This window comes from Ranitomeya variabilis, chromosome 5 (genome assembly GCF_051348905.1).
Source record: "Ranitomeya variabilis isolate aRanVar5 chromosome 5, aRanVar5.hap1, whole genome shotgun sequence".
NCBI lineage: Eukaryota > Metazoa > Chordata > Amphibia > Anura > Dendrobatidae > Ranitomeya > Ranitomeya variabilis.
In genome coordinates, this window is record NC_135236.1 from 300,507,896 (window position 1) to 300,531,990 (window position 24,095).

A 24,095-nucleotide genomic window follows, 5' to 3' on the forward strand; every position below is an offset into this window, starting at 1 on the left:
TGCTAACAAAAAAAAGTTGGTTCCAAAATTGTGCTGATGAAAAGAAGGCATGTTGAAAATGTTTCTTATTAACTATTTTGTGTGACATATCTCTGTAAATTAAGGGCATGAAAATTCAAAGTAGGAAAATTTGAGAAATTTTCTAAATTTCCATTTTTTTCACAAATAATCCAAGTCATATCAAAGAAATTTTACCACTATCATGAAGTAAGATATGCCGCAAAAAAAACATTCTCAGAATCTCCGGGATCCATTGAAGTGTTCTAGAGTTATAATCACATAAAGTCAGTGGTCAGAATTGTAAAAATTGGCCTGGTCGTTAACGCGCAAAGTCCTTCTGGTGTAAAGAGGTTAAAAAAAGTTATTTTTTAATGCACCTGAGGAAGGAGTTGGATAAACTCTGAAACTCGTAATACAATAAAAAAATTCTTCATCTACCTGACTTTGGCCATCCATCATCCACTGGCAGTGCCTGGAATATCCCACAAGTTTTTTCTGATTCTCCAACATTCCTTCCTGCTCCAGCAGTTCATGTCTAGGAACCAGCGGTTGGAGCTGCAGCTCTCTCTAGTAGACTCATGCCCTCTCCGTTATTGTGCCTGCTATGCACAATTTCCCCAGATGAGCAGTGCACTATCTGGTATTGAAACAAGATTCACAGATTTGCACTAGGGGCGCTTTCCCTATTTTTGGATTACAGTCACTCTGCCCTGACACTCTTGCCTGACACTTTGCTCTGGTCACTCTGCCCTGATCACTTTGCCTAGTCATCTGCTCTGGTCATTTTTCCCTGACACTCTGCCCTGATACTCTGCTCTGGTCACCTAAGTTTGGTCTTGAGGTACGATGATGCAGATTGAAAGATAAAGTTGAAAATAGAGGCACATACACTCACAAACCTATGCTGCAGCTTTCTAGTAAGTGTTTATCTCTTCTCAGTGCTGGATTCATCATTCTTAGATTCACTGCTCATTACTGCTATAAAATGTTCTTGGTTTTTCTGCTACACAGAAACAGATCATCATTCCCACATTACTGTTTGTGCTTTGTATGGGAGACATCAAAACACCAAGTTTCCACCCAGTAGCTCACAGACAACTAAAAGTTAAAGACAGAGCATAAAGAGGGAAAGATTTCTGAAATATTCTAGATTCAAGCCATTAATTTGCCAAAAATAGTGTTATTGCTAATGTATGCCCACAATATTTTGGTTTGAGACTTTAGCAAAGAATTTACTATTACTTCATCACTAGAGTTTAGCGAATTTAATCGGGTCCCTGCTTATTCGGCAAGCTATAGCTGATCAACTGTCCGACGCCGCAGCTGCATGTGTCGTGGCTGTGTCACTGTCACAGCACACTCATGGAGAGCCTGTGTGTAAATTGTGTCCTTACTATTACAAGGCCAGATCTCAATTTTTTTAACTGATTTTTGTCATTGGATTAGCAGAACATTGTATATACCTATAGCTATGTGCACACACAGATTTTTTGAGCCGGTCAAAAACAATGAGTTTTCTAGTGGGAACTACTTGGAAAAATTTTCCTTTTTGAGGAGTTTTTGGAGGAGTTTTTCGTTTCTTGAAGTGTTTTTTTTGCAGCCTTTTAATTGGATAGATTTGAGCATGTTCTATGCCGAGCCGTTTCAAAGAAATGACATGTACTTTCATTTTCTCCAGCATGCATTTTACAAAATATGATGTGTAAAAAAAAAAGCAGCTTAAAATACTGAACATTTCACCAGCAAAGTGGTTTTGCAATAGAAATGGATAGTAAGAGTCTTTCAAGATTTTTATAGCATTTTTTACAAGCTGTGAAACAGAACTAGACTAGATTTAGTGAGAATACATGGTTATAAAAAAAAATTGGTTTTAAGAAGAAATTGTACTTGCCTGATTGCTCCAGGAAATACCTTGCATTCATTATCATTCTACCTTGGGGTTTAAGTTCTATCTGCACATAAGAAAAAATTTGTTTTTAGCACCGAGAAATGAAGTCGTTTCTAATGCTATCACATGATAACTTTTTAATGGAATTGCAAACTGAATAAAATACACTAAAAATAAAGAAATTTAAGAACAAATTAGAGCAAATAATAATATAATAAAGTGCATATTTACTGATTCCGTATCTTAGACTCCCGATTGCAAGCCACTGAATAGCCATTATGGGAGTATATAATGTTCTGGAAGTGCCAGTAGCATGCTGCTGTGAAGGAGGAGGAAGGCCTTTTAAAGAATATTACTAAGGGCTGTCCCACACGTCCAGATAATTCCGGTACCGGAATAAATCGGTACCGGAGTTATCCGTGTCCGTGTGCCTGGGAACTCACGGAGGCCATACGTGCGGCACACGTGTGCCGCCTGTATGGCGAGTGGGTACCACACGGAGCGTGTGGTACCCACTCTGCATGGTGCTGAAGCTGCGATTCATATCTTCCCTGCAGCAGCGTTTGCTGCAGAGAAAATATGAAGAATAGTGTTTAAAATAAAGATCCATGTGTCCGCCGCCCCCCCACCCCCTGTGCGCCCCCCCGCTGGTCAGAAAATACTTACCCGCTCCCTCGCTGCTTCCTGGTCTGGCTGCGGCTTCTCCTGCATGCGGTCACGTGGGGCCGATCATTTACAGTCATGAATATGTGGCTCCACCTCCCATAGGGGCGGAGCCAACTATTCATGATTGTAAATGATCGGCCCCACGTGACCGCATACAGTAGGAGGCGCGGCCAGACCAGGAAGGAGCGAGGGAGCGGGTAAGTATTTTCTGACCAGCAGGGGTCGCACAGGGGGTGGGGGGGCGGCGGACACCTAAATCTTTATTTTTAACACTATTCTTCATATTTTCTCTACAGCAAACGCTGCTGCAGGGAAGATATGAATACCGGCTTCAGCACCATGTGGGGGGGACAGCGCTTACTGTAGCGCTGTCTCCTGAACGCACACGGACCCCAGACGGAGAATGTCCGTGTGAGGTCCGTGTTTTACGCGGACCCATTGACTCTATTGGGTCCGTGTAAAACGTGCGCTCCCACGAACACTGACATGTCTCCGTGTTTGGCACACGGAGACACGGTCCGCAAAAAATCAATGACATCTGAACAGATGCATTGATTTTTATGGGTCTACGTGTGTCAGTGTCTCCAGTACGTGAGGAAACTGTCACCTCACGTACCGGAATCACTGACGTGTGAAACCGGCCTAAATGGAAGAGTAATTTCAAATTATCCCTTTGTTTATAATCTGATGATGATTAATAAACTTAATGTCTTTTTTCAACCAGCAAAATGATTATAATAATAAAATAATTTGATTAAGGATATGCGGCACAATTACTAAGTAGTGCTCAGTTAAACAAAAGCTAACATTCCTGTAATACCTGAGAGGTGTTTGCATGTCTATATACAGCTCTGGCAAAAATTAAGAGACCACTGCAAAATTTTCAGATTGTCTGATTTTTCTCTTTATAGCTATATTTTTGAGTAAAATGTAAATTGCTCTTTTATTTTATAGACTACTGACAACATGTCTCCAAAGTTCCAAGCAATAAATTTTGTATTTATTTTCTGAAAATGAGAAATGGTCAAAAAAACAAAAAAATGCATTGCTTGCAGACCTCAAATAATGCAAAAAAAACAAGATCATAATCATTTAGAAACAACAATACTAATGTTTTAAATCAGGAAGAGTTCAGAAATCAATATTTTGTGGAATAACCAGGATTTTTAATCACGGTTTTCACGCTTCTTGGCATGCTTTCCACCAGTCTTTCACACTGCTTTTTGGTGACCTTATGCCACTCCTTGTACAAAAATTTAAGCAATTCTTCTTTGTTTGATGGCTTGTGACTATTCATCTGCCTCTTGATTACATTCCAGGGGTTTTCAATGGGGATCAGGTCTAGAGATTGGGCTGCCCATGACAGGGATTTGATGTGGTGGTGTCACGGGGAGACTAGGTGAGCGAGAGCTAATAACCCGGGCCCCTGCAATTTCCCTCAGACTAGGGAAATCCTGACTGACCCTCTACCTGGAGTTTACACTGATGGTGTGCATGTCCAGGCCTCGACCCTCGCCCTGTCTCCTGTTTCAACCCAAGGCTGAAAACCTCCGCGCACCACCCAGTGAAGATGTAATTCACCAATACCCACAGTTAGCACAGACAAGGATAAAGGAAAATATACACCACGCCGCAGACACTCAGGAATACACTATAAATGTGCAGGGCAAAATAAACACAAATAAAGGAAGGAGTAAATAAGACAAAGGAAAATACACCACCAGCAACGACTCTCCAGCAACCAGCTCTCCACTCCAGACCGAGATAACAACGCACAAGACAGAAGCTATAATCGGCGACGCCCAATGATAAGGAGAGCTATTTAAAGGCAATGGGCATGGCCCAGCTTCCAATCCGAGGATCAGGTAAATTAACCCCGGAACAGCTAGATAAAATCTAGCCGACGCCAATGAGCAAATAGTGGTCAAAAGCGGAATTACCGCTGACTGTCGAACGACCTGGACTGAACAGCGTCCGACATGACAGGTGGTCCTTCATCCACTCCTTGATTGACCTAGCTGTGTGGCATGGCGCATTGTCCTTCTGGAAAAACCAGTCCTCAAAGTTGGGGAACATTGCATGAGCAAAGCTAGTAAAGCTAGACAAAAGCCTTTCATCAATGAGAAGCAAAGGAGAGCCAGACTGACGTTTGCCAAAGACCATAAGGATTTGACCATAAAGGACTGGAGTAAGGTAATCTTCCCTGATGAGTCTAATTTTCACCTTTACCCAACACCTGGTCATCTAATGGTCAGACGGAGACCTGGAGAGGTGTTATGACCCCAATGGCAGAGGGTCTCAGGAATAAATACCAAGTCTGCAAACACAAAAAACCAGCTCATAGGGCAGTGGTAACTGGGCTGACCATATATCTAATCCTAGCACCACAAATAGCAGTAGCCGGGGAACGTGCCTACGTTGGTTCTAGACGTCTCGCGCCAGCCTGAGAACTAACTAACCCTAGAAGGGAAAAGAAAGACCTTTCTTGCCTCCAGAGAAAAGACCCCAAAAGTTGGATACAAGCCCCCAACAAATAATAACGGTGAGGTAAGAGGAAAAGACAAACATAAGAATGAGCTAGGTATTTAGCAAAGAGAGGCCCACTAGCTAATAGCAGAATATAGTAAGATGACTTATATGGACAGCAAAAACCCTATTAAAATATCCACGCTGGATATTCAAGAACCCCCGAACCGACTAACGGCCGGGGGGAGAACACCAGCCCCCTAGAGCTTCCAGCAAGGTCAGAACTCACATTTAGTACAAGCTGGACAAAAATAGAAGCAAAGCAAATAACCCAAAAAACAAAGAAGCAAGACTTAGCTTAATTTTGCAAGAACCAAGACCAGCAGACAGGAGCAACAGAAGGATCTGATTACAACGATGCCAGGCACTGGACTAAGGATCCAGGAAGTTTATATAGCGACACCCCTGGACTAACGACCCAGGTGAGTGCCAAACTGAAGAAAGACAATCCCAGAGTCATATCACTAGTGACCACAAGAGGGAGCCAAAAAGTCTAATTCACAACAGTACCCCCCCCTTAAGGAGGGGTCACCGAACCCTCACCAAGACCACCAGGACGATCAGGATGAGCAGCGTGAAAGGCACGAACTAAATCGGCCACATGCACATCAGAGGCAACCACCCAGGAATTATCCTCCTGACCATAGCCCTTCCACTTGACCAGATACTGAAGCCTCCGCCTGGAGAGATGAGAATCCAAGATCTTCTCCACCACGTACTCCAACTCGCCCTCAACCAACACCGGAGCAGGAGGCTCAACAGAAGGAACCACAGGTACAACGTACCGCCGCAACAAAGACCTATGGAACACGTTGTGAATGGCAAACGACACCGGAAGATCCAAGCGAAAGGACACAGGATTAAGGATTTCCAATATCTTGTAAGGACCGATGAAGCGAGGCTTAAATTTAGGAGAGGAGACCTTCATAGGAACAAATCGAGAAGACAGCCATACCAAATCCCCAACACGAAGTCGGGGACCCACACCGCGGCGGCGGTTGGCAAAATGCTGAGCCTTCTCTTGTGACAACTTTAAGTTGTCCACCACATGATTCCAGATCTGCTGCAACCTATCCACCACAGAATCTACCCCAGGACAGTCAGAAGGCTCCACATGTCCCGAGGAAAAACGAGGATGGAAACCAGAGTTGCAGAAAAATGGCGAAACCAATGTAGCGGAACTAGCCCGATTATTAAGGGCAAACTCAGCCAACGGCAAGAAGGTCACCCAATCATCCTGATCCGCAGAAACAAAACACCTCAAATAAGCCTCCAGAGTCTGATTAGTTCGCTCCGTTTGTCCATTAGTCTGAGGATGAAAGGCAGACGAAAACGACAACTCAATGCCCATCCTAGCACAAAAGGATCGCCAGAACCTGGAAACAAACTGGGATCCTCTGTCAGACACAATATTCTCAGGAATGCCGTGTAAACGAACCACATTCTGAAAGAACACAGGAACCAGATCGGAAGAGGAAGGCAGCTTAGGCAAAGGCACCAAATGGACCATCTTAGAAAAGCGATCACATACCACCCAGATGACAGACATGCCCTGAGACACCGGGAGATCTGAAATGAAATCCATGGAAATGTGTGTCCAAGGCCTCTTCGGGACAGGCAAGGGCAAGAGCAACCCGCTGGCACGAGAACAGCAAGGCTTAGCTCGAGCACAAGTCCCACAGGACTGCACAAACGACCGCACATCCCGTGACAAGGAAGGCCACCAAAAGGACCTAGCCACCAGATCTCTGGTGCCAAAAATTCCCAGATGCCCTGCCAACACCGAGGAATGAACCTCGGAAATGACTCTGCTGGTCCACTTATCAGGAACAAACAGTCTGTCAGGTGGACAAGAGTCAGGTCTACCAGCCTGAAATCTCTGCAACACACGTCGCAAATCCGGAGAAATGGCTGACAAGATAACTCCCTCTCTAAGAATACCAACCGGCTCTGCGACTCCCGGAGAGTCAGGCACAAAGCTCCTTGAAAGAGCATCAGCCTTCACATTCTTTGAACCTGGTAAATACGAGACCACAAAGTCAAAACGGGAGAAAAACAACGACCAGCGGGCCTGTCTAGGATTCAGGCGCTTAGCAGACTCGAGATACATCAAATTTTTGTGATCAGTCAAGACCACCACACGATGCTTAGCACCCTCGAGCCAATGACGCCACTCCTCAAATGCCCACTTCATGGCCAACAACTCCCGATTGCCAACATCATAATTCCGCTCAGCAGGCGAAAACTTCCTCGAGAAAAAGGCACAAGGTCTCATCACAGAGCAACCAGGGCCTCTCTGCGACAAAACGGCCCCTGCCCCAATCTCAGAAGCATCCACTTCAACCTGAAAGGGAAGTGAGACATCAGGCTGGCACAAAACAGGCGCCGAAGTAAACCGGCGCTTCAACTCCTGGAAAGCCTCCACGGCTGCAGGAGCCCAGTTAGCAACATCAGAACCTTTCTTGGTCATATCCGTCAAAGGTTTAACAATGCTAGAAAAATTAGCAATAAAACGACGGTAGAAGTTAGCAAAACCCAAGAACTTCTGAAGACTCTTAACTGACGTGGGTTGAGTCCAATCATGAATAGCTCGGACCTTGACTGGGTCCATCTCCACCGCAGAAGGGGAAAAAATAAACCCCAAAAAGGGAACCTTCTGTACTCCAAAGAGACACTTTGAGCCCTTAACAAATAAAGCATTCTCACGCAAAACCTGAAACACCATCCTGACCTGCTCTACATGCGAGTCCCAGTCATCAGAAAAAAACAGAATATCATCCAGATAAATGATCATAAATTTATCCAGATACTTCAGGAAAATATCATGCATAAAGGACTGAAACACTGAAGGAGCATTAGAGAGCCCAAAAGGCATCATCAAGTACTCAAAATGACCTTCAGGCGTATTAAATGCGGTTTTCCATTCATCTCCTCGCTTAATGCGCACAAGGTTGTACGCACCACGAAGATCTATCTTGGTGAACCACTTGGCACCTTCAATTCGGGCAAACAAGTCTGACAACAGAGGCAAAGGATACTGAAATTTAACAGTGATTTTATTCAAAAGCCGATAGTCAATACAAGGTCTCAAAGATCCGTCCTTCTTGGCCACAAAAAAGAATCCCGCACCAAGAGGGGAAGAGGAAGGACGGATATGCCCCTTCTCCAGAGATTCCTTGATATACGAACGCATTGCGGTATGCTCAAGTACAGACAGATTAAATAGTCTTCCCTTAGGAAATTTGCTACCTGGAATCAAATCTATGGCACAGTCACAGTCCCTATGAGGAGGCAGAGCACTGGACCTGGACTCGCTGAACACATCCTGATAATCAGACAAATACTCAGGAACTTCCGAAGGAGTAGAGGAAGCAATAGACACCGGCGGGGAATCACCATGAATACCCTGACAGCCCCAACTTGACACAGACATTGCCTTCCAATCCAAGACTGGATTATGAGTCTGTAACCATGGCAAACCCAAAACGACCAAATCATGCATTTTATGCAGAACAAGAAAACGAATCACCTCCCGATGTTCAGGAGTCATGCACATGGTTACCTGTGTCCAAAACTGCGGTTTATTTTCCGCCAATGGCGTAGCATCAATACCCCTCAGAGGGATAGGATTAACCAACGGCTCAAGAACAAAACCACAGCGCTTGGCAAATGACAGATCCATAAGACTCAGGGCAGCACCTGAATCCACAAACGCCATAACAGGGTAAGAGGACAATGAGCAAATTAAAGTCACAGACAAAATAAATTTAGGTTGCAAATTACCAATGGCGACAGGACTAACAACCCTTGTTAGGCGTTTAGAGCATGCTGATATAACATGTGTAGAATCTCCACAGTAAAAACACAACCCATTCTGACGTCTATGATTTTTCTGCTCATTTCTGGTCTGAATTCTATCACATTGCATCAAATCAGGTGCTTGTTTAGACAACACTACCAGAGGATTAGCGGTTTTGCGCTCCCGCAAACGCCGGTCAATTTGAATAGCCAGCGCCATGGAATCATTCAGACTTGTAGGAATGGAGAATCCCACCATCACATTCTTAATGGCTTCAGAAAGGCCATTTCTGAAATTTGCGGCCAGAGCACACTCATTCCACTGAGTAAGCACGGACCATTTCCGAAATTTTTGGCAATACACTTCAGCTTCATCCTGGCCCTGAGAAATAGCCAGCAAGGCTTTTTCTGCCTGAACCTCAAGATTGGGTTCCTTGTAAAGCAATCCGAGCGCCAGAAAAAACGCATCAATATTTGCCAATGCTGGATCTCCTGGCGCTAGCGAGAAAGCCCAATCCTGAGGGTCGCCCCGTAAAAAAGAGATAACAATTTTAACTTGCTGAGCTGAGTCTCCAGATGAACGGGGTCTCATAGATAGAAACAATTTACAATTATCCCTGAAATTCCTAAACTTAAATCAGTCTCCAGAAAACAGTTCAGGAATAGGTATTTTAGGTTCAGACATAGAACTACTGGTAACAAAATCTTGTATGCTTTGCACACGAGCAGCAAGCTGGTCCACACTTGTAATCAAGGTCTGGACATTCATGTCTGCAGCAAGCTCAAGTCACTCAGAGGTAAAGGGGAGGAAGAGAGGAAAAAAAAAAAAACTCAGAATTTCCTTTCTTATTATCCCACTTCTGCAATGCATTAAACATTCAATGTCGGCCTGGCATACTGTTATGACCCCAATGGTAGAGGGTCTCAGGAATAAATACCAAGTCTGCAAACACAAAAAACCAGCTCATAGGGCAGTGGTAACTGGGCTGACCATATATCTAATCCTAGCACCACAAATAGCAGTAGCCGGGGAACGTGCCTACGTTGGTTCTAGACGTCTCGCGCCAGCCTGAGAACTAACTAACCCTAGAAGGGAAAAGAAAGACCTTTCTTGCCTCCAGAGAAAAGACCCCAAAAGTTGGATACAAGCCCCCAACAAATAATAACGGTGAGGTAAGAGGAAAAGACAAACATAAGAATGAGCTAGGTATTTAGCAAAGAGAGGCCCACTAGCTAATAGCAGAATATAGTAAGATGACTTATATGGACAGCAAAAACCCTATTAAAATATCCACGCTGGATATTCAAGAACCCCCGAACCGACTAACGGCCGGGGGGAGAACACCAGCCCCCTAGAGCTTCCAGCAAGGTCAGAACTCACATTTAGTACAAGCTGGACAAAAATAGAAGCAAAGCAAATAACCCAAAAAACAAAGAAGCAAGACTTAGCTTAATTTTGCAAGAACCAAGACCAGCAGACAGGAGCAACAGAAGGATCTGATTACAACGATGCCAGGCACTGGACTAAGGATCCAGGAAGTTTATATAGCGACACCCCTGGACTAACGACCCAGGTGAGTGTCAAACTGAAGAAAGACAATCCCAGAGTCATATCACTAGTGACCACAAGAGGGAGCCAAAAAGTCTAATTCACAACAGAGAGGCATACAAGCCACAGTGTCTTGCACTCACTGTGAAATTTGGTAGAGGATTGGTAATGATCTGGGGATGCTACAGCTAGGCTGGAATTGGGCAGGTTAATCTTTGCGAAGGATGCATGAATCAAGCCGCATACCAGGTTATCCTGGAAAAACAATTGATTCCTTCTGATCAGGCAATGTTCCCCAACTCTGAGGACTGGTTTTTCCAGCAGGACAATGGGCCATGCCACACAGCTAGGTCAATCAAGGTGTGGATGAAGGACCACCACATCAAATCCCTGTCATGGCCAGCCTAATCTCCATACCTGAGCCCCATTGAAAACCTCTGGAATGTAATGAAGAGGAAGATGGATAGTCACAAGCCATCAAACAAAGAAGAACTGCTTACATTTTTGTACCAGGAGTGGCATAAGGTCACCCAAAAGCAGTGTGAAAGACTGGTGGAAAGCATGTCAAGACGCATGAAAGCTGTGATTAAAAATCATGGTTATTCCACAAAATATTGATTTCTGAACTCTTCCTGAGTTAAAACATTAGTATTTTTGTTTCTAAATGATTATGAACTTGGTTTTTTTTGCATTATTTGAGGTCTGCAAGCAATGCATTTTTTTGTTATTTTGACCATTTCTCATTTTCAGAAAATAAATACAAAATTTATTGCTTGGAACTTTGGAGACATGTTGTCAGTAGTTTATAAAATAAACGGAAAAAGGATCCATAGGCTGAATATGAATAAAATTCAATTTTTATTTCATTCCATTAAAAGGGAAAGGTGATGTCCAGACAGGTTGAAAAGAATCCAACATTCTAATGCATTTCTGCCTGTAGCCCTTAGTCATAGAATGTAGCAATATTAGACAGCAGAAGTATTCCTTTTTTTTCTTAATTATGACCACTTTGCATAATGTTAATTATACTCACTATGATGACTCCCACAGCCCCTCACTCATATGATATTTCAAAAAACAAAAACAAAATCAGCATTCTTCAGGCTTCCGCAAGGGAGGGAAATCCAGTTACATAGTTACATAGTTATTAAGGTTGAAGGAAGACTTTAAGTCCATCTAGTTCAACCCATAGCCTAACATGCCCTAACATGTTGATCTAGTTGTGGATAAAGATTTTTTATTTGGTGTTTTGAGGCCAATCCGTCCCCTTCATCAAAAATATATTGTTAGGGCTAGTGGAACACACCGAGGAAAATAGTTTTTATTGTTATTGGTGCGTTCGCAGCCCGGGGTCCACCGTGCAGGAGAACCTGCTGCTAGACAAATTGCAGCACTATATGGCGGTATTGGCTAGCTCGGTTAACTCACAGAGCAGCCGTGAAAGCAAAGCTCTGCGCCCTGTTTACTTCACAGGAACACAGGCTAACTAACCAAGAGAGAGCAGTCAGTGGTCATGCATGCACACAAAACTCCTCGCCGGAGGTGCCAGCATTCTAGGGGCTTATTTCAGCCAGGTCCCTGAATGCACTCAGACACACAAACTCCTCACCGGAGGTGCCAGCATTCTAGGGGCTTATTTCAGCCGGGTCCCTGAACACAATCACACATGACCACACTGGCACAAAGCACATAATTTAGAAAGACACTAGCGCATGGCCGTGCGGCCATGCAAGCCTTTTATTGCTGCAGCCCGAACAGGACCTTCCAAGAAGGACCAATGAGAAGCTGCCGCAAAGCCTGAGCACCTTCAGGACCTTGCTGCAGTATCCAAGCAGGTGACCCTCGATCTCCAATGAGAGATCTTACCCTGGGCATGCTCAGAAGGAGAAAAGCAAGACTTAGTCCCAAAAGCATCTGCTCGCCGCTGCCCAGCACTGACTACAATAGCAGAAGCTGGAAGACCAGCAGTAATCCTCCTCACAGAGTCAGATTGAGCGAGACGCTGAGACCAACGTCTCTGCTGAGCAGCCTCCACTGCGGCAGGAGAAGAATGGGAGACCGCAGCGGAGATGGCTCGAGATTCCCCCTGTGCAGAGGCGGGAACTCAAACCCTAACATATATATCTGTCATTTTTTTTTTCATTTTAAAAATCACATAAAGGAAAATGGGTTGATGCAAAAGTTTGGGCACCCTTCAAGATTTGTGTGCTTAGACAACTTTAACCAAGGTTTCAGACCTTAATTAGCCTGTTAGGGTTATGGCTTGTTCACTATCTCTGTTAGGAAAAGCCAGATGATGTGAATTTCCCAGCTTCATAAAAACCAAGACTCCTCTAATCTTGTGCCAAAAACGGCAGCCATGGGTTCTTCCAAGTTGTTGCCTAGCACTCTGAAAATGAAAATGGTGGAGGCCCACAAAGCAGGAGAAGGCTATAAGAAAATAGCAAAGCGTTTTCAAGTTGCCTTTCCTCAGTTCAAAATGTAATTAAGAAATGGCATGCAGTATATATGCCCCGAATTAAGCATGCAAGAGTAGAATAAAATCTTTGATTATACCGTTACTCACCTGTGCAGTGGTTGCTAGCATGGATTCGATGCCACCTCTCTTCATACAATACCATCCTCCTTCTCTGCTCTGTGTGAATGCTGTAGGATACGTCATCCACAAGAAGCAGTGCAGGAGGATGGTGATCTCAAGAAGAGAGGAGGTGCCGCACCCAGAACAGCGACGCCTATCGAACCGGACCACCCCATATGTGAGTATAATAAAAGCTCTCTTTCTTGTCTTGTAGGTTGCTTTGGGGCATATATAAATTATACAGCATATCAGATTGCTGTATATGAGGGCCTAAAGGTACTGGCCTTACCTCTTATGGGAAAAACCTGGTGTCAGATTTCCTTTAAAAGTTTTAAGGCTAAAAAATAGGATGGACAACGTATGAGTAAATAAGAGTAAATTAGAGGAGTGCTCAATGCTCACAATGCACAATGTAAAAAAATATATACTGCAAACAGAACAAGAAGAGAATTACACTGTAATGCAAATGGCATATCCAATACTCATCTCAGCAAAAAAATCTGCAATATCGAAGGATCTTTATTCAATCCAAATATATAAAGACAAGGTATTAAAAACATTTATTAAAACACAAATAGTTGTGAATAACACACAATGGTGACTGATTAAGGCCAAGATCAGCAAGATCACACAACCATATATTTGGTCCATATGCCGTCTGTGAAAAAATGGACACTACACATACGGCACTCAGAGCAATGTCATTAAATGGGTAAGAGCAGATGAGCGATTTAAAAACAAAACAAAAAAACTGCATGAAAAAAATCAATATATGCACTAGTTTCTTCTATTTGTCCAATGAGACTCTAATTCTATAGGAGCACAAAAAAATTGGCCTCTATACAAAGCAACCATATAGGATCTTATTTTTATAGATAAGTTGCCATTATTACCACTAGAAACTGTATTTGGTCTTGTAAATTTTTAATAACTGCTGATGTATACATATAGATTGCATTTGGATGACAAATGACAAAAGCAGTGTCCAAGTATTTTGTGAACTGGATGATTTTTGTATACGCTTTGTGAAGTTAGCCTAAAATGAAGTCAGATACACACCACCTGGAGTAACTAATTATGTAGGTGCCACATCCTCAAGAAGACAATTTTAACAGACAAAACATAACATAATGTGCTGCACATTAATGCAATGTAATACAAATAAATATAGCCAATGTTATTTCTTGGTGCTAAAGTAAAATAAATCTAAATAGGACTAAGTAATGCAACAAACACTTAAACATAAGCATAATGGTATAAATTGAAAAAGTGGAAAGGACAAAGTGAAGAGAGAGTTATATTTCTGTGATGCTGAGTTATTTCTCATGAACAAGAAGTGAGTTGGGATAGTCAAGGAGCCCGAGGTCAAAAACCAGGAGGGTACATCATCAACAGAGGGAAGAGACAAAGGCATAGTCAGGTAACGGTCCTGGGTCAAAATATTATTAAGATTATCTTTCTTCATTTTCTACAAATCTTAATAAGGTTCTCAATGAAGCTAATAGAGAAGGTACTATTATCAAAGAACTATTAACATCTTTACAAATCAAAGAACCAACTGTCCCCTCTTTTTACCTTTTACCCAAAGTACACAAAAACCTAAATAATCCACCTGGCAGTCAAATAATTTCCAGGAACAACAACTTTCTGGAGAACACTGGAAAATACATTGATTTCCAACTAAAACCCATTGTTGAATGTATTCCATCCTTCATTTTGGACACAGGAGATCTCTTGAAAAAGATTGATGGGCTCCACACTGATGAACACAATACTAGTAGCATGTGATGTTGAATCTCTCTATACTAACATCAACACATCAAACGTAGATTGGATTCAGGCAACAAAAAATTTGTCCTCAAGATGACTAACAAATCCTCCCCTATGATTGACTTTCTTACCCGTATTTTGGAGTTCACCTTGACTCATAACTTTTTCACATTTAAGGGGTTCTTCTACCTACAGCTCCAGGGAATGGCTATGGGTGCACCATTCACACCATCCTACGCAATCTTGTTCCTGGGGCTGCGGGAGAGGGACCTCTTTCTATCTGATCAATGCCAATATGTCCATCATGTCATACTATGGGTAAGATACATGGATGACATAATTTTGATCTGGCAAGGTACTTCGGAGTCACTAAACCAATTCATGTCATATCTCAATAACAGTAACCTAAATATACATTTGACATCACCAGGAAAAATTCAATATAGAATTCCTTGACGTTACAATCAAAAGGGAAAATGACAACATCATACAAACAAACATATTTAGGAACCCTACATCAGTTAATGCGTTATTACACGCAAGCATCTCCTTCTCACCCTCCACCATTAATCGACTCAATACCAGAGAGTCAATTCTTTTGTCTGCAACGTCTGTGCTCTTCAGATCTGGACTTTGAGACACAAGGAAAAGACTTAAAACTAAGATTTATAGACCGTACAGTCATCATTGTATCAAATGGGCCTATAATAAAGCCAGATATACCACCATAAATGAGTTATTATACTCCTCTCACAAACTAGCTCCATCCAATCAAGTACATTTCATTACGGATTATCATGTCCAGGCTAACAAAATGCGAAATTGTCTCAAAAAGGCATGGCCAATACTTCTGGCTGACCATACCCTAGCCCAATACTTCACAATAGACCCAAGTATTACATTCCATTGCTCAAAAAACGTACAGTATATATTGGTCAACAGTCACTATCATACTAAATCCAACACCTTCCTAGACCAGACTGAACGATGCAAGGGCTGATCTTCATGTGGTCGATGTACAGTATAACTTACCCCAACATCGACCGCATAAAAGAATTTCATGATTCCACAGGCTGCAAAAAATGCCACATTAACCACCACATTACATGTGAGACAAAAGCAGCCATATATTATGCAGTATGTCCTTGCTCAAAAATATATGTTGTCTTCACAACCCGCCAACATAAAGTTGGAGTTCGGGAACTGATCAACGGCATTATCGCTGCCCAAGAAGAAGACAATATTTCTACTCTTAAAACAGTACCAAGACATTTTAAACTTTTTCATAATTGTGATCCTTCTTTGTTGAGAGTTAGAGGCATCAATAAAATAACTCCTTCAATATGGGGCAGCAATATCAGCCAAAAATTAGCCAAACAAGAGACAAAATGGATTTGGGTTCTTAATACCATTCACCCTAATGGACTTCAACTATTTATTATTTATCATTTAAAGTTTTTAATTTTTTAATTTTACTTTATTACTAGTTGGCCCGTGCAAAATTTTCGCACATTGGTTGTCGGGGGCGCAGGCAATTTCAGGAAAATCAAGCTGGTCAAATGTTAAAGTATTTAATGAAATGATGAACACAAAGAGGTAAATACCTCTTATATGTAGATTGGTAATATATGTAGATTGGTAATACAATAAATTGGTTTGATAAGTAGAGGCTAAAAAAATGTCTTGAGGTTGTGGTGCCACCTGCAATTTATTGCTTTTTTGGCAGGTTTCTGAAATTGAATGTTTAAACTGTATTTATTGATCAAATAGTGAATGTGTGGTTTGATTGTGTCTTTTCTTGCTGAAGGGGGCAAGTTTACCTTTTAAATTGTGTATTATTTGTGTGTGTGGGGCAAAGTAATCACCGAAAAAGCAGTGCATGTTTACAAATGTGTTTGCATATGTGACTCACCTGCAGTGAATTGTGCAATCCTCAAATTTGCCTGAAATAGGCTGGGCAAGCTGTTGTGAATTTGGATTCTGGGCTCCCCCGGTGGCTACTGGTGGAATTGAACTGGTGTCTTCATCTTCTCTGTTCACCTGTTCCCATCAAGATGTGGGAGTCGCTATATAACCTTGCTGCTCTGTTAGTTGCTTGCCGGTCAACAATGTTATCAGAAGCCTCTCTGTGCTTGTTCCTGCTCCTAGACAACTACTAGATAAGTTGGACTCTTGTCCATGTTTGTTTTTGCATTTTTGTTCCAGTTCACAGCTGTAGTTTCGTTACTGTGTCTGGAAAGCTCTTGTGAACAGGAATTGCCACTCTGGTGTTATGAGTTAATGCCAGAGTTTTAAAGTAATTTCTGGATGGTGTTTTTGATAGGGTTTTCAGCTGACCATGAAAGTGTCCTTTCTGTCTTCTGCTATGTAGTAAGTGGACCTCAAATTTGCTAAACCTATTTTCATACTACGTTTGTTATTTCATCTCAACTCACCGCCAATACATGTGGGGGGCCTCTGTCTCCTTTCGGGGTATTTCTCTAGAGGTGAGCTAGGACTAATATTTTCCTCTGCTAGCTTTATTTAGTCCTCCGGCTGGTGCTGGGCATCTAGAATCAACGTAGGCATGCTACCCGGCCACTGCTAGTTGTGCGTTAGGTTTAGTTCATGGTCAGCTCAGTTCCCATCTTCCAAGAGCTAGTTCCTATATATGCTTATGCTATGTTCTCTTGCCATTGAGATCATGACAGTTTGACCGGCCATCAAAGTGTTAATTGTTTGGGCTGAAGCAGGAGAAAAAGAAGTGTTGAAGGGAAATTTTTTTTTTTTTTTTTTCCCCCCTCAGAGTTTTGCTGCCTAGCCCTTAATTGCTGTCTAGCTGCTTCTTACCTCCTCTTAACCCTTGAATGGCTCTGTGTCCACCTGTTTGTAATGGATCTTCAGAGTGTAACTGCAGGTTTGAATAATCTCGCCACGAAGGTGCAGAATTTGCAGGATTTTGTTTGTCATGCACCTGTATCTGAGCCGAGAATTCCTTTGCCGGAATTTTTCTCGGGGAACAGATCCGGGTTTCAGAATTTTCGAAATAATTGTAAATTATTTTTGTCCCTGAAATCTCGCTCTGCCGGAGACCCTGCACAGCAGGTCAGGATTGTGATTTCCTTGCTCCGGGGCGACCCTCAGGACTGGGCTTTTTCATTGACACCAGGGGATCCTGCGTTGCTCAATGTGGATGCGTTTTTTCTGGCCTTGGGGTTGCTTTATGACGAACCTCATTTGGAGCTTCAGGCAGAAAAAACTTTGATGTCCCTATCTCAGGGGCAAGATGAAGCGGAAATTTACTGCCAAGGATTCCGTAAATGGTCTGTGCTTACTCAGTGGAATGAGTGCGCCCTGGCGGCGACTTTCAGAGAGGGTCTCTCTGATGCCATTAAGGATGTTATGGTGGGGTTCCCTGTGCCTGCGGGTCTGAATGAGTCCATGACAATGGCTATTCAGATCGATAGGCGTTTGCGGGAGCGCAAACCAGTGCACCATCTGGCGGTGTCCACTGAGAAGTCGCCAGAGAGTATGCAGTGTGATAGAATTCTGTCCCGAAGCGAGCGGCAGAATTTTAGACGGAAAAATGGGTTGTGTTTCTATTGTGGTGATTCTACTCATGTTATATCAGCATGCTCTAAGCGCACTAAAAAGCTTGGTAAATCTGTTTCCATTTGCACCTTACCGTCTAAATTTATTCTATCTGTGACCCTGATTTGCTCTTTGTCATCTATTACCACGGACGCCTATGTCGACTCTGGCGCCGCTTTGAGTCTTATGGATTGGTCCTTTGCCAAACGCTGTGGGTATGATTTAGAGCCTTTGGAGACTCCTATTCCTCTGAAGGGGATTGACTCCACCCCATTGACTAATAATAAACCACAATACTGGACACAAGTAACTATGCGTATTAATCCGGATCACCAGGAGATTATTCGCTTTCTGGTGCTGTATAATCTACATGATGATTTGGTGCTAGGATTGCCTTGGCTGCAATCTCACAACCCAGTCCTCGACTGGAGAGCTATGTCTGTGTTGAGCTGGGGATGTAAGGGGGCTCATGGGGATGTACCTGTGGTTTCCATTTCATCATCCATTCCCTCTGAAATTCCTGAGTTCCTGTCTGACTATCGTGACGTCTTTGAAGAATCCAAGCTTGGTTCGTTACCTCCGCACCGAGAGTGCGATTGTGCCATAGATTTAATCCCGGGTAGTAAATACCCAAAGGGTCGTTTATTTAATCTGTCTGTGCCTGAACATGCTGCTATGCGAGAATATATAAAGGAGTCCTTGGAAAAGGGACATATTCGTCCATCGTCATCTCCCTTAGGAGCCGGTTTTTTCTTTGTGTCAAAAAAAGACGGCTCTTTGAGACCATGTATTGATTATCGGCTTTTGAATAAAATCACTGTTAAATATCAATACCCATTGCCGTTGCTGACTGATTTGTTTGCTCGCATAAAGGGGGCCAAGTGGTTCTCTAAGATTGACCTTCGTGGGGCGTATAATTTGGTGCGAATCAGGCAGGGGGATGAGTGGAAAACCGCATTTAATACGCCCGAGGGCCACTTTGAGTATTTAGTGATGCCTTTTGGTCTTTCAAATGCTCCGTCAGTTTTCCAGTCCTTTATGCATGATATTTTTCGCGATTATTTGGATAAATTTATGATTGTGTATCTGGATGATATTCTGATTTTTTCGGATGACTGGGACTCTCATGTCCAGCAAGTCAGGAGGGTTTTTCAGGTTTTGCGGTCTAATTCTTTGTGTGTGAAGGGTTCTAAGTGTGTTTTTGGGGTACAGAGTATTTCCTTTTTGGGATATATTTTTTCCCCCTCTTCCATTGAAATGGATCCTGTCAAGGTTCAAGCTATTTGTGATTGGACGCAGCCCTCTTCTCTTAAGAGTCTTCAGAAATTTTTGGGCTTTGCTAACTTTTATCGTCGATTTATTGCCGGTTTTTCGGATATTGCTAAGCCATTGACCGATTTGACTAAGAAGGGTGCTGATGTTGCTGATTGGTCCCCTGATGCTGTGGAGGCCTTTCGGGAGCTTAAGTGCCGTTTTTCCTCTGCCCCTGTGTTGCGTCAGCCTGATGTTGCTCTACCTTTTCAGGTTGAGGTCGACGCTTCTGAGATCGGAGCTGGGGCAGTGTTGTCGCAGAAAAGTTCTGACTGCTCCGTGATGAGGCCTTGTGCCTTCTTTTCCCGTAAATTTTCGCCCGCTGAGCGGAATTATGATGTTGGGAATCGGGAGCTTTTGGCCATGAAGTGGGCTTTTGAGGAGTGGCGCCATTGGCTTGAGGGGGCCAGACATCAGGTGGTGGTATTGACTGACCACAAAAATTTGATTTATCTTGAGACCGCCAGGCGCCTGAATCCTAGACAGGCGCGCTGGTCATTATTTTTCTCTCGGTTTAATTTTGTGGTGTCATACCTACCGGGTTCTAAGAATGTTAAGGCGGATGCCCTTTCTAGGAGTTTTGAGCCTGACTCGCCTGGTAACTCTGAGCCCACAGGTATCCTTAAGGATGGAGTGGTATTGTCAGCCGTTTCTCCAGACCTGCGGCGGGCCTTGCAGGAGTTTCAGGCGGATAGACCTGATCGTTGCCCACCTGATAAACTGTTTGTTCCTGATGATTGGACCAGTAGAGTCATCTCTGAGGTTCATTCTTCTGCGTTGGCAGGTCATCCTGGCATTTTTGGTACCAGGGATTTGGTGGCAAGGTCCTTCTGGTGGCCTTCCCTGTCACGAGATGTGCGAGGCTTTGTGCAGTCTTGTGACGTTTGTGCTCGGGCCAAGCCTTGTTGTTCTCGGGCTAGTGGATTATTGTTGCCCTTGCCTATTCCTAAGAGGCCTTGGACGCACATCTCGATGGATTTTATTTCAGATCTGCCTGTTTCTCAGAAGATGTCTGTCATCTGGGTGGTGTGTGACCGTTTTTCTAAGATGGTCCATTTGGTTCCTCTGTCCAAGTTACCTTCTTCTTCCGAGTTGGTTCCTCTGTTTTTTCAAAATGTTGTTCGTTTGCATGGTATTCCTGAGAATATCGTTTCTGACAGAGGGACCCAATTCGTGTCTAGATTTTGGCGGGCATTCTGTGCTAGGATGGGCATAGATTTATCTTTTTCGTCCGCTTTCCATCCTCAGACGAATGGCCAGACCGAGCGGATTAATCAGACCCTGGAGACATATCTGAGGTGTTTTGTGTCTGCTGACCAGGATGATTGGGTTGCTTTTTTGCCATTGGCGGAGTTCGCTCTCAATAATCGGGCCAGCTCTGCCACTTTGGTGTCCCCGTTTTTCTGTAATTCGGGGTTTCATCCTTGATTTTCCTCTGGTCAGGTGGAATCTTCGGATTGTCCTGGAGTGGATGCGGTGGTGGAGAGATTGCATCAGATCTGGGGGCAGGTGGTGGACAATTTGAGGTTGTCCCAGGAGAAGACTCAGCTTTTTGCCAACCGCCACCGTCGTGTTGGTCCTCGGCTTTCTGTTGGGGATTTGGTGTGGTTGTCTTCTCGTTTTGTCCCTATGAGGGTCTCTTCTCCTAAGTTTAAGCCTCGGTTTATCGGCCCGTATAAGATATTGGAGATTCTTAACCCTGTTTCCTTCCGTTTGGACCTCCCTGCATCCTTTTCTATTCATAACGTTTTTCATCGGTCATTATTGCGCAGGTATGAGGTACCGGTTGTGCCTTCCGTTGAGCCTCCTGCTCCGGTGTTGGTTGAGGGTGAGTTGGAGTACGTTGTGGAGAAAATCTTAGACTCTCGTGTTTCCAGACGGAGACTCCAGTATCTGGTCAAGTGGAAGGGATACGGCCAGGAGGATAATTCTTGGGTGAATGCATCTGATGTTCATGCCTCCGATCTGGTTCGTGCCTTTCATAGGGCCCATCCTGATCGCCCTGGTGGTTCTGGTGAGGGTTCGGTGCCCCCTCCTTGAGGGGGGGGTACTGTTGTGAATTTGGATTCTGGGCTCCCCCGGTGGCTACTGGTGGAATTGAACTGGTGTCTTCATCTTCTCTGTTCACCTGTTCCCATCAAGATGTGGGAGTCGCTATATAACCTTGCTGCTCTGTTAGTTGCTTGCCGGTCAACAATGTTATCAGAAGCCTCTCTGTGCTTGTTCCTGCTCCTAGACAACTACTAGATAAGTTGGACTCTTGTCCATGTTTGTTTTTGCATTTTTGTTCCAGTTCACAGCTGTAGTTTCGTTACTGTGTCTGGAAAGCTCTTGTGAACAGGAATTGCCACTCTGGTGTTATGAGTTAATGCCAGAGTTTTAAAGTAATTTCTGGATGGTGTTTTTGATAGGGTTTTCAGCTGACCATGAAAGTGTCCTTTCTGTCTTCTGCTATGTAGTAAGTGGACCTCAAATTTGCTAAACCTATTTTCATACTACGTTTGTTATTTCATCTCAACTCACCGCCAATACATGTGGGGGGCCTCTGTCTCCTTTCGGGGTATTTCTCTAGAGGTGAGCTAGGACTAATATTTTCCTCTGCTAGCTTTATTTAGTCCTCCGGCTGGTGCTGGGCATCTAGAATCAACGTAGGCATGCTACCCGGCCACTGCTAGTTGTGCGTTAGGTTTAGTTCATGGTCAGCTCAGTTCCCATCTTCCAAGAGCTAGTTCCTATATATGCTTATGCTATGTTCTCTTGCCATTGAGATCATGACAGCAAGCACTTCGGCAAGCTGGAAAGACCCCAAGGCAAATACCACCTGCCGGTAATTTGACATTTGAAATGGTTTATCATTTGTGTGTGTCGGTGGAGTATAAACGGAGCAACTTGAAGTTCTGGTGCCACCTGCAGGTTTTTGTTTTTTTCTGCAGGTTTCTGAAAATGAATGTTTAAACTGTATTTATTGATCAAATCGTGAATGTGAGGTTTGTTTGTGTCTTTTCCTGCTAAAGGGGGCAAGTTTACCTTTCAAATGGTGTATTATTTGTGTGTGTGGGGCGAAGTAATCACCGAAAAAGCAGTGCATGTTTGCAAATGTGTTTGAATATGTGACTCACCATTTGTGTGTGTGGGGTGAAGTAATTACTGAAAAGACAGTGCATGTTTACAAATGTGTTTGCATACAGTACAGACCAAAAGTTTGGACACACCTTCTCATCTAAAGATTTTTCTGTATTTTATTGACTACGAAAATTGTAAATTCACACTGAAGGCATCAAAACTATGAATTAACACGTGTGGAATTATATGCTTAACAAAAAAGTGTGAAACAACTGAAAATATGTCTTATATTCTAGGTTCTTCAAAGTAGCCACCTTTTGCTTTGATGACTGCTTTGCACACTCTTGGCATTCTCTTGATGAGCTTCAAGAGGTAGTCACCAGAAATAGTCTTCTAACAATCTTGAAGGAGTTCCCAGAGATGCTTAGCACTTGTTGGCCCTTTTGCCTTCACACTGCGGTCCAGCTCACCCCAAACCATCTCGATTGAGTTCAGGTCTGGTGACTGTGGAGGCCAGGTCACCTGGCGTAGCACCCATCACTCTCCTTCTTGGTCAAATAGCCCTTACACAGCCTGGAGGTGTGTTTGGGGTCATTGTCCTGTTGAAAAATAAATGATGGTCCAACTAAAGGCAAACCGGATGCCGCTGCAAGATGCTGTGTAAGCCATGCTGGTTCAGTATGCCTTCAATTTTGAAGAGATTCCCAACAGTGTCACCAGCAAAGCACCACCACACCATCACACCTCCTCCTCCATGCTTCACGGTGGGTACCAGGCATGTAGAGTCCATCCGTTCACCTTTTCTGCGTCGCACAAAAACACGGTGGTTGGAACCAAAGATCTCAAATTTGGACTTATCAGACCAAAGCACAGATTTCCACTGGTCAAAAGTCCATTCCTTGTGTTCTTAAGCCCAAACAAGTCTCTTCTGCTTGTTGCCTGTCCTTAGCAGTTGTTTCTTAGCAGCTATTTTACTATGAAGGCCTGCTGCACAAAATCTCCTCTTAACAGTTGTTGTAGAGATGTGTCTGCTGCTAGAACTCTGTGTGGCATTGACCTGGTCTCTAATCTGAGCCGCTGTTAACCTGCGATTTCTGAGGCTGGTGACTCAGATAAACTTATCCTCAGAAGCAGAGGTGACTCTTGGCCTTCCTTTCCTGGGGTGGTCCTCATGTGAGCCAGTTTCTTTGGAGCGCTTGATGGATTTTGCAACTGCACTTGGGGTCACTTTCAAAGCTTTCCCAATTTTTTGGAATGACTGACCTTCATTTCTTAAAGTAATGATGGCCACTTGTTTTTCTTAATTAGCTGCTTTTTTCTTGCCATAATACAAATTCTAACAGTCTATTCAGTAGGACTATCAGCTGTGTATCCAC

At 43.4% G+C, this 24,095-nt stretch overlaps 1 protein-coding gene across 3 annotated transcripts in view; it reads right to left on the reverse strand.

The window, feature by feature from the left end:
• LOC143775860 (protein kinase C theta type-like) overlaps positions 1–24,095 on the reverse strand; it is a 228,005-nt gene that overhangs the window by 92,835 nt on the left and 111,075 nt on the right. For all 3 annotated transcript variants that reach the window (XM_077264488.1, XM_077264489.1, XM_077264490.1), the window contains one exon: positions 1,892–1,952. In XM_077264488.1, the coding sequence (XP_077120603.1) occupies positions 1,892–1,952 (61 nt within the window). The remainder of the gene's footprint in view (positions 1–1,891; positions 1,953–24,095) is intronic.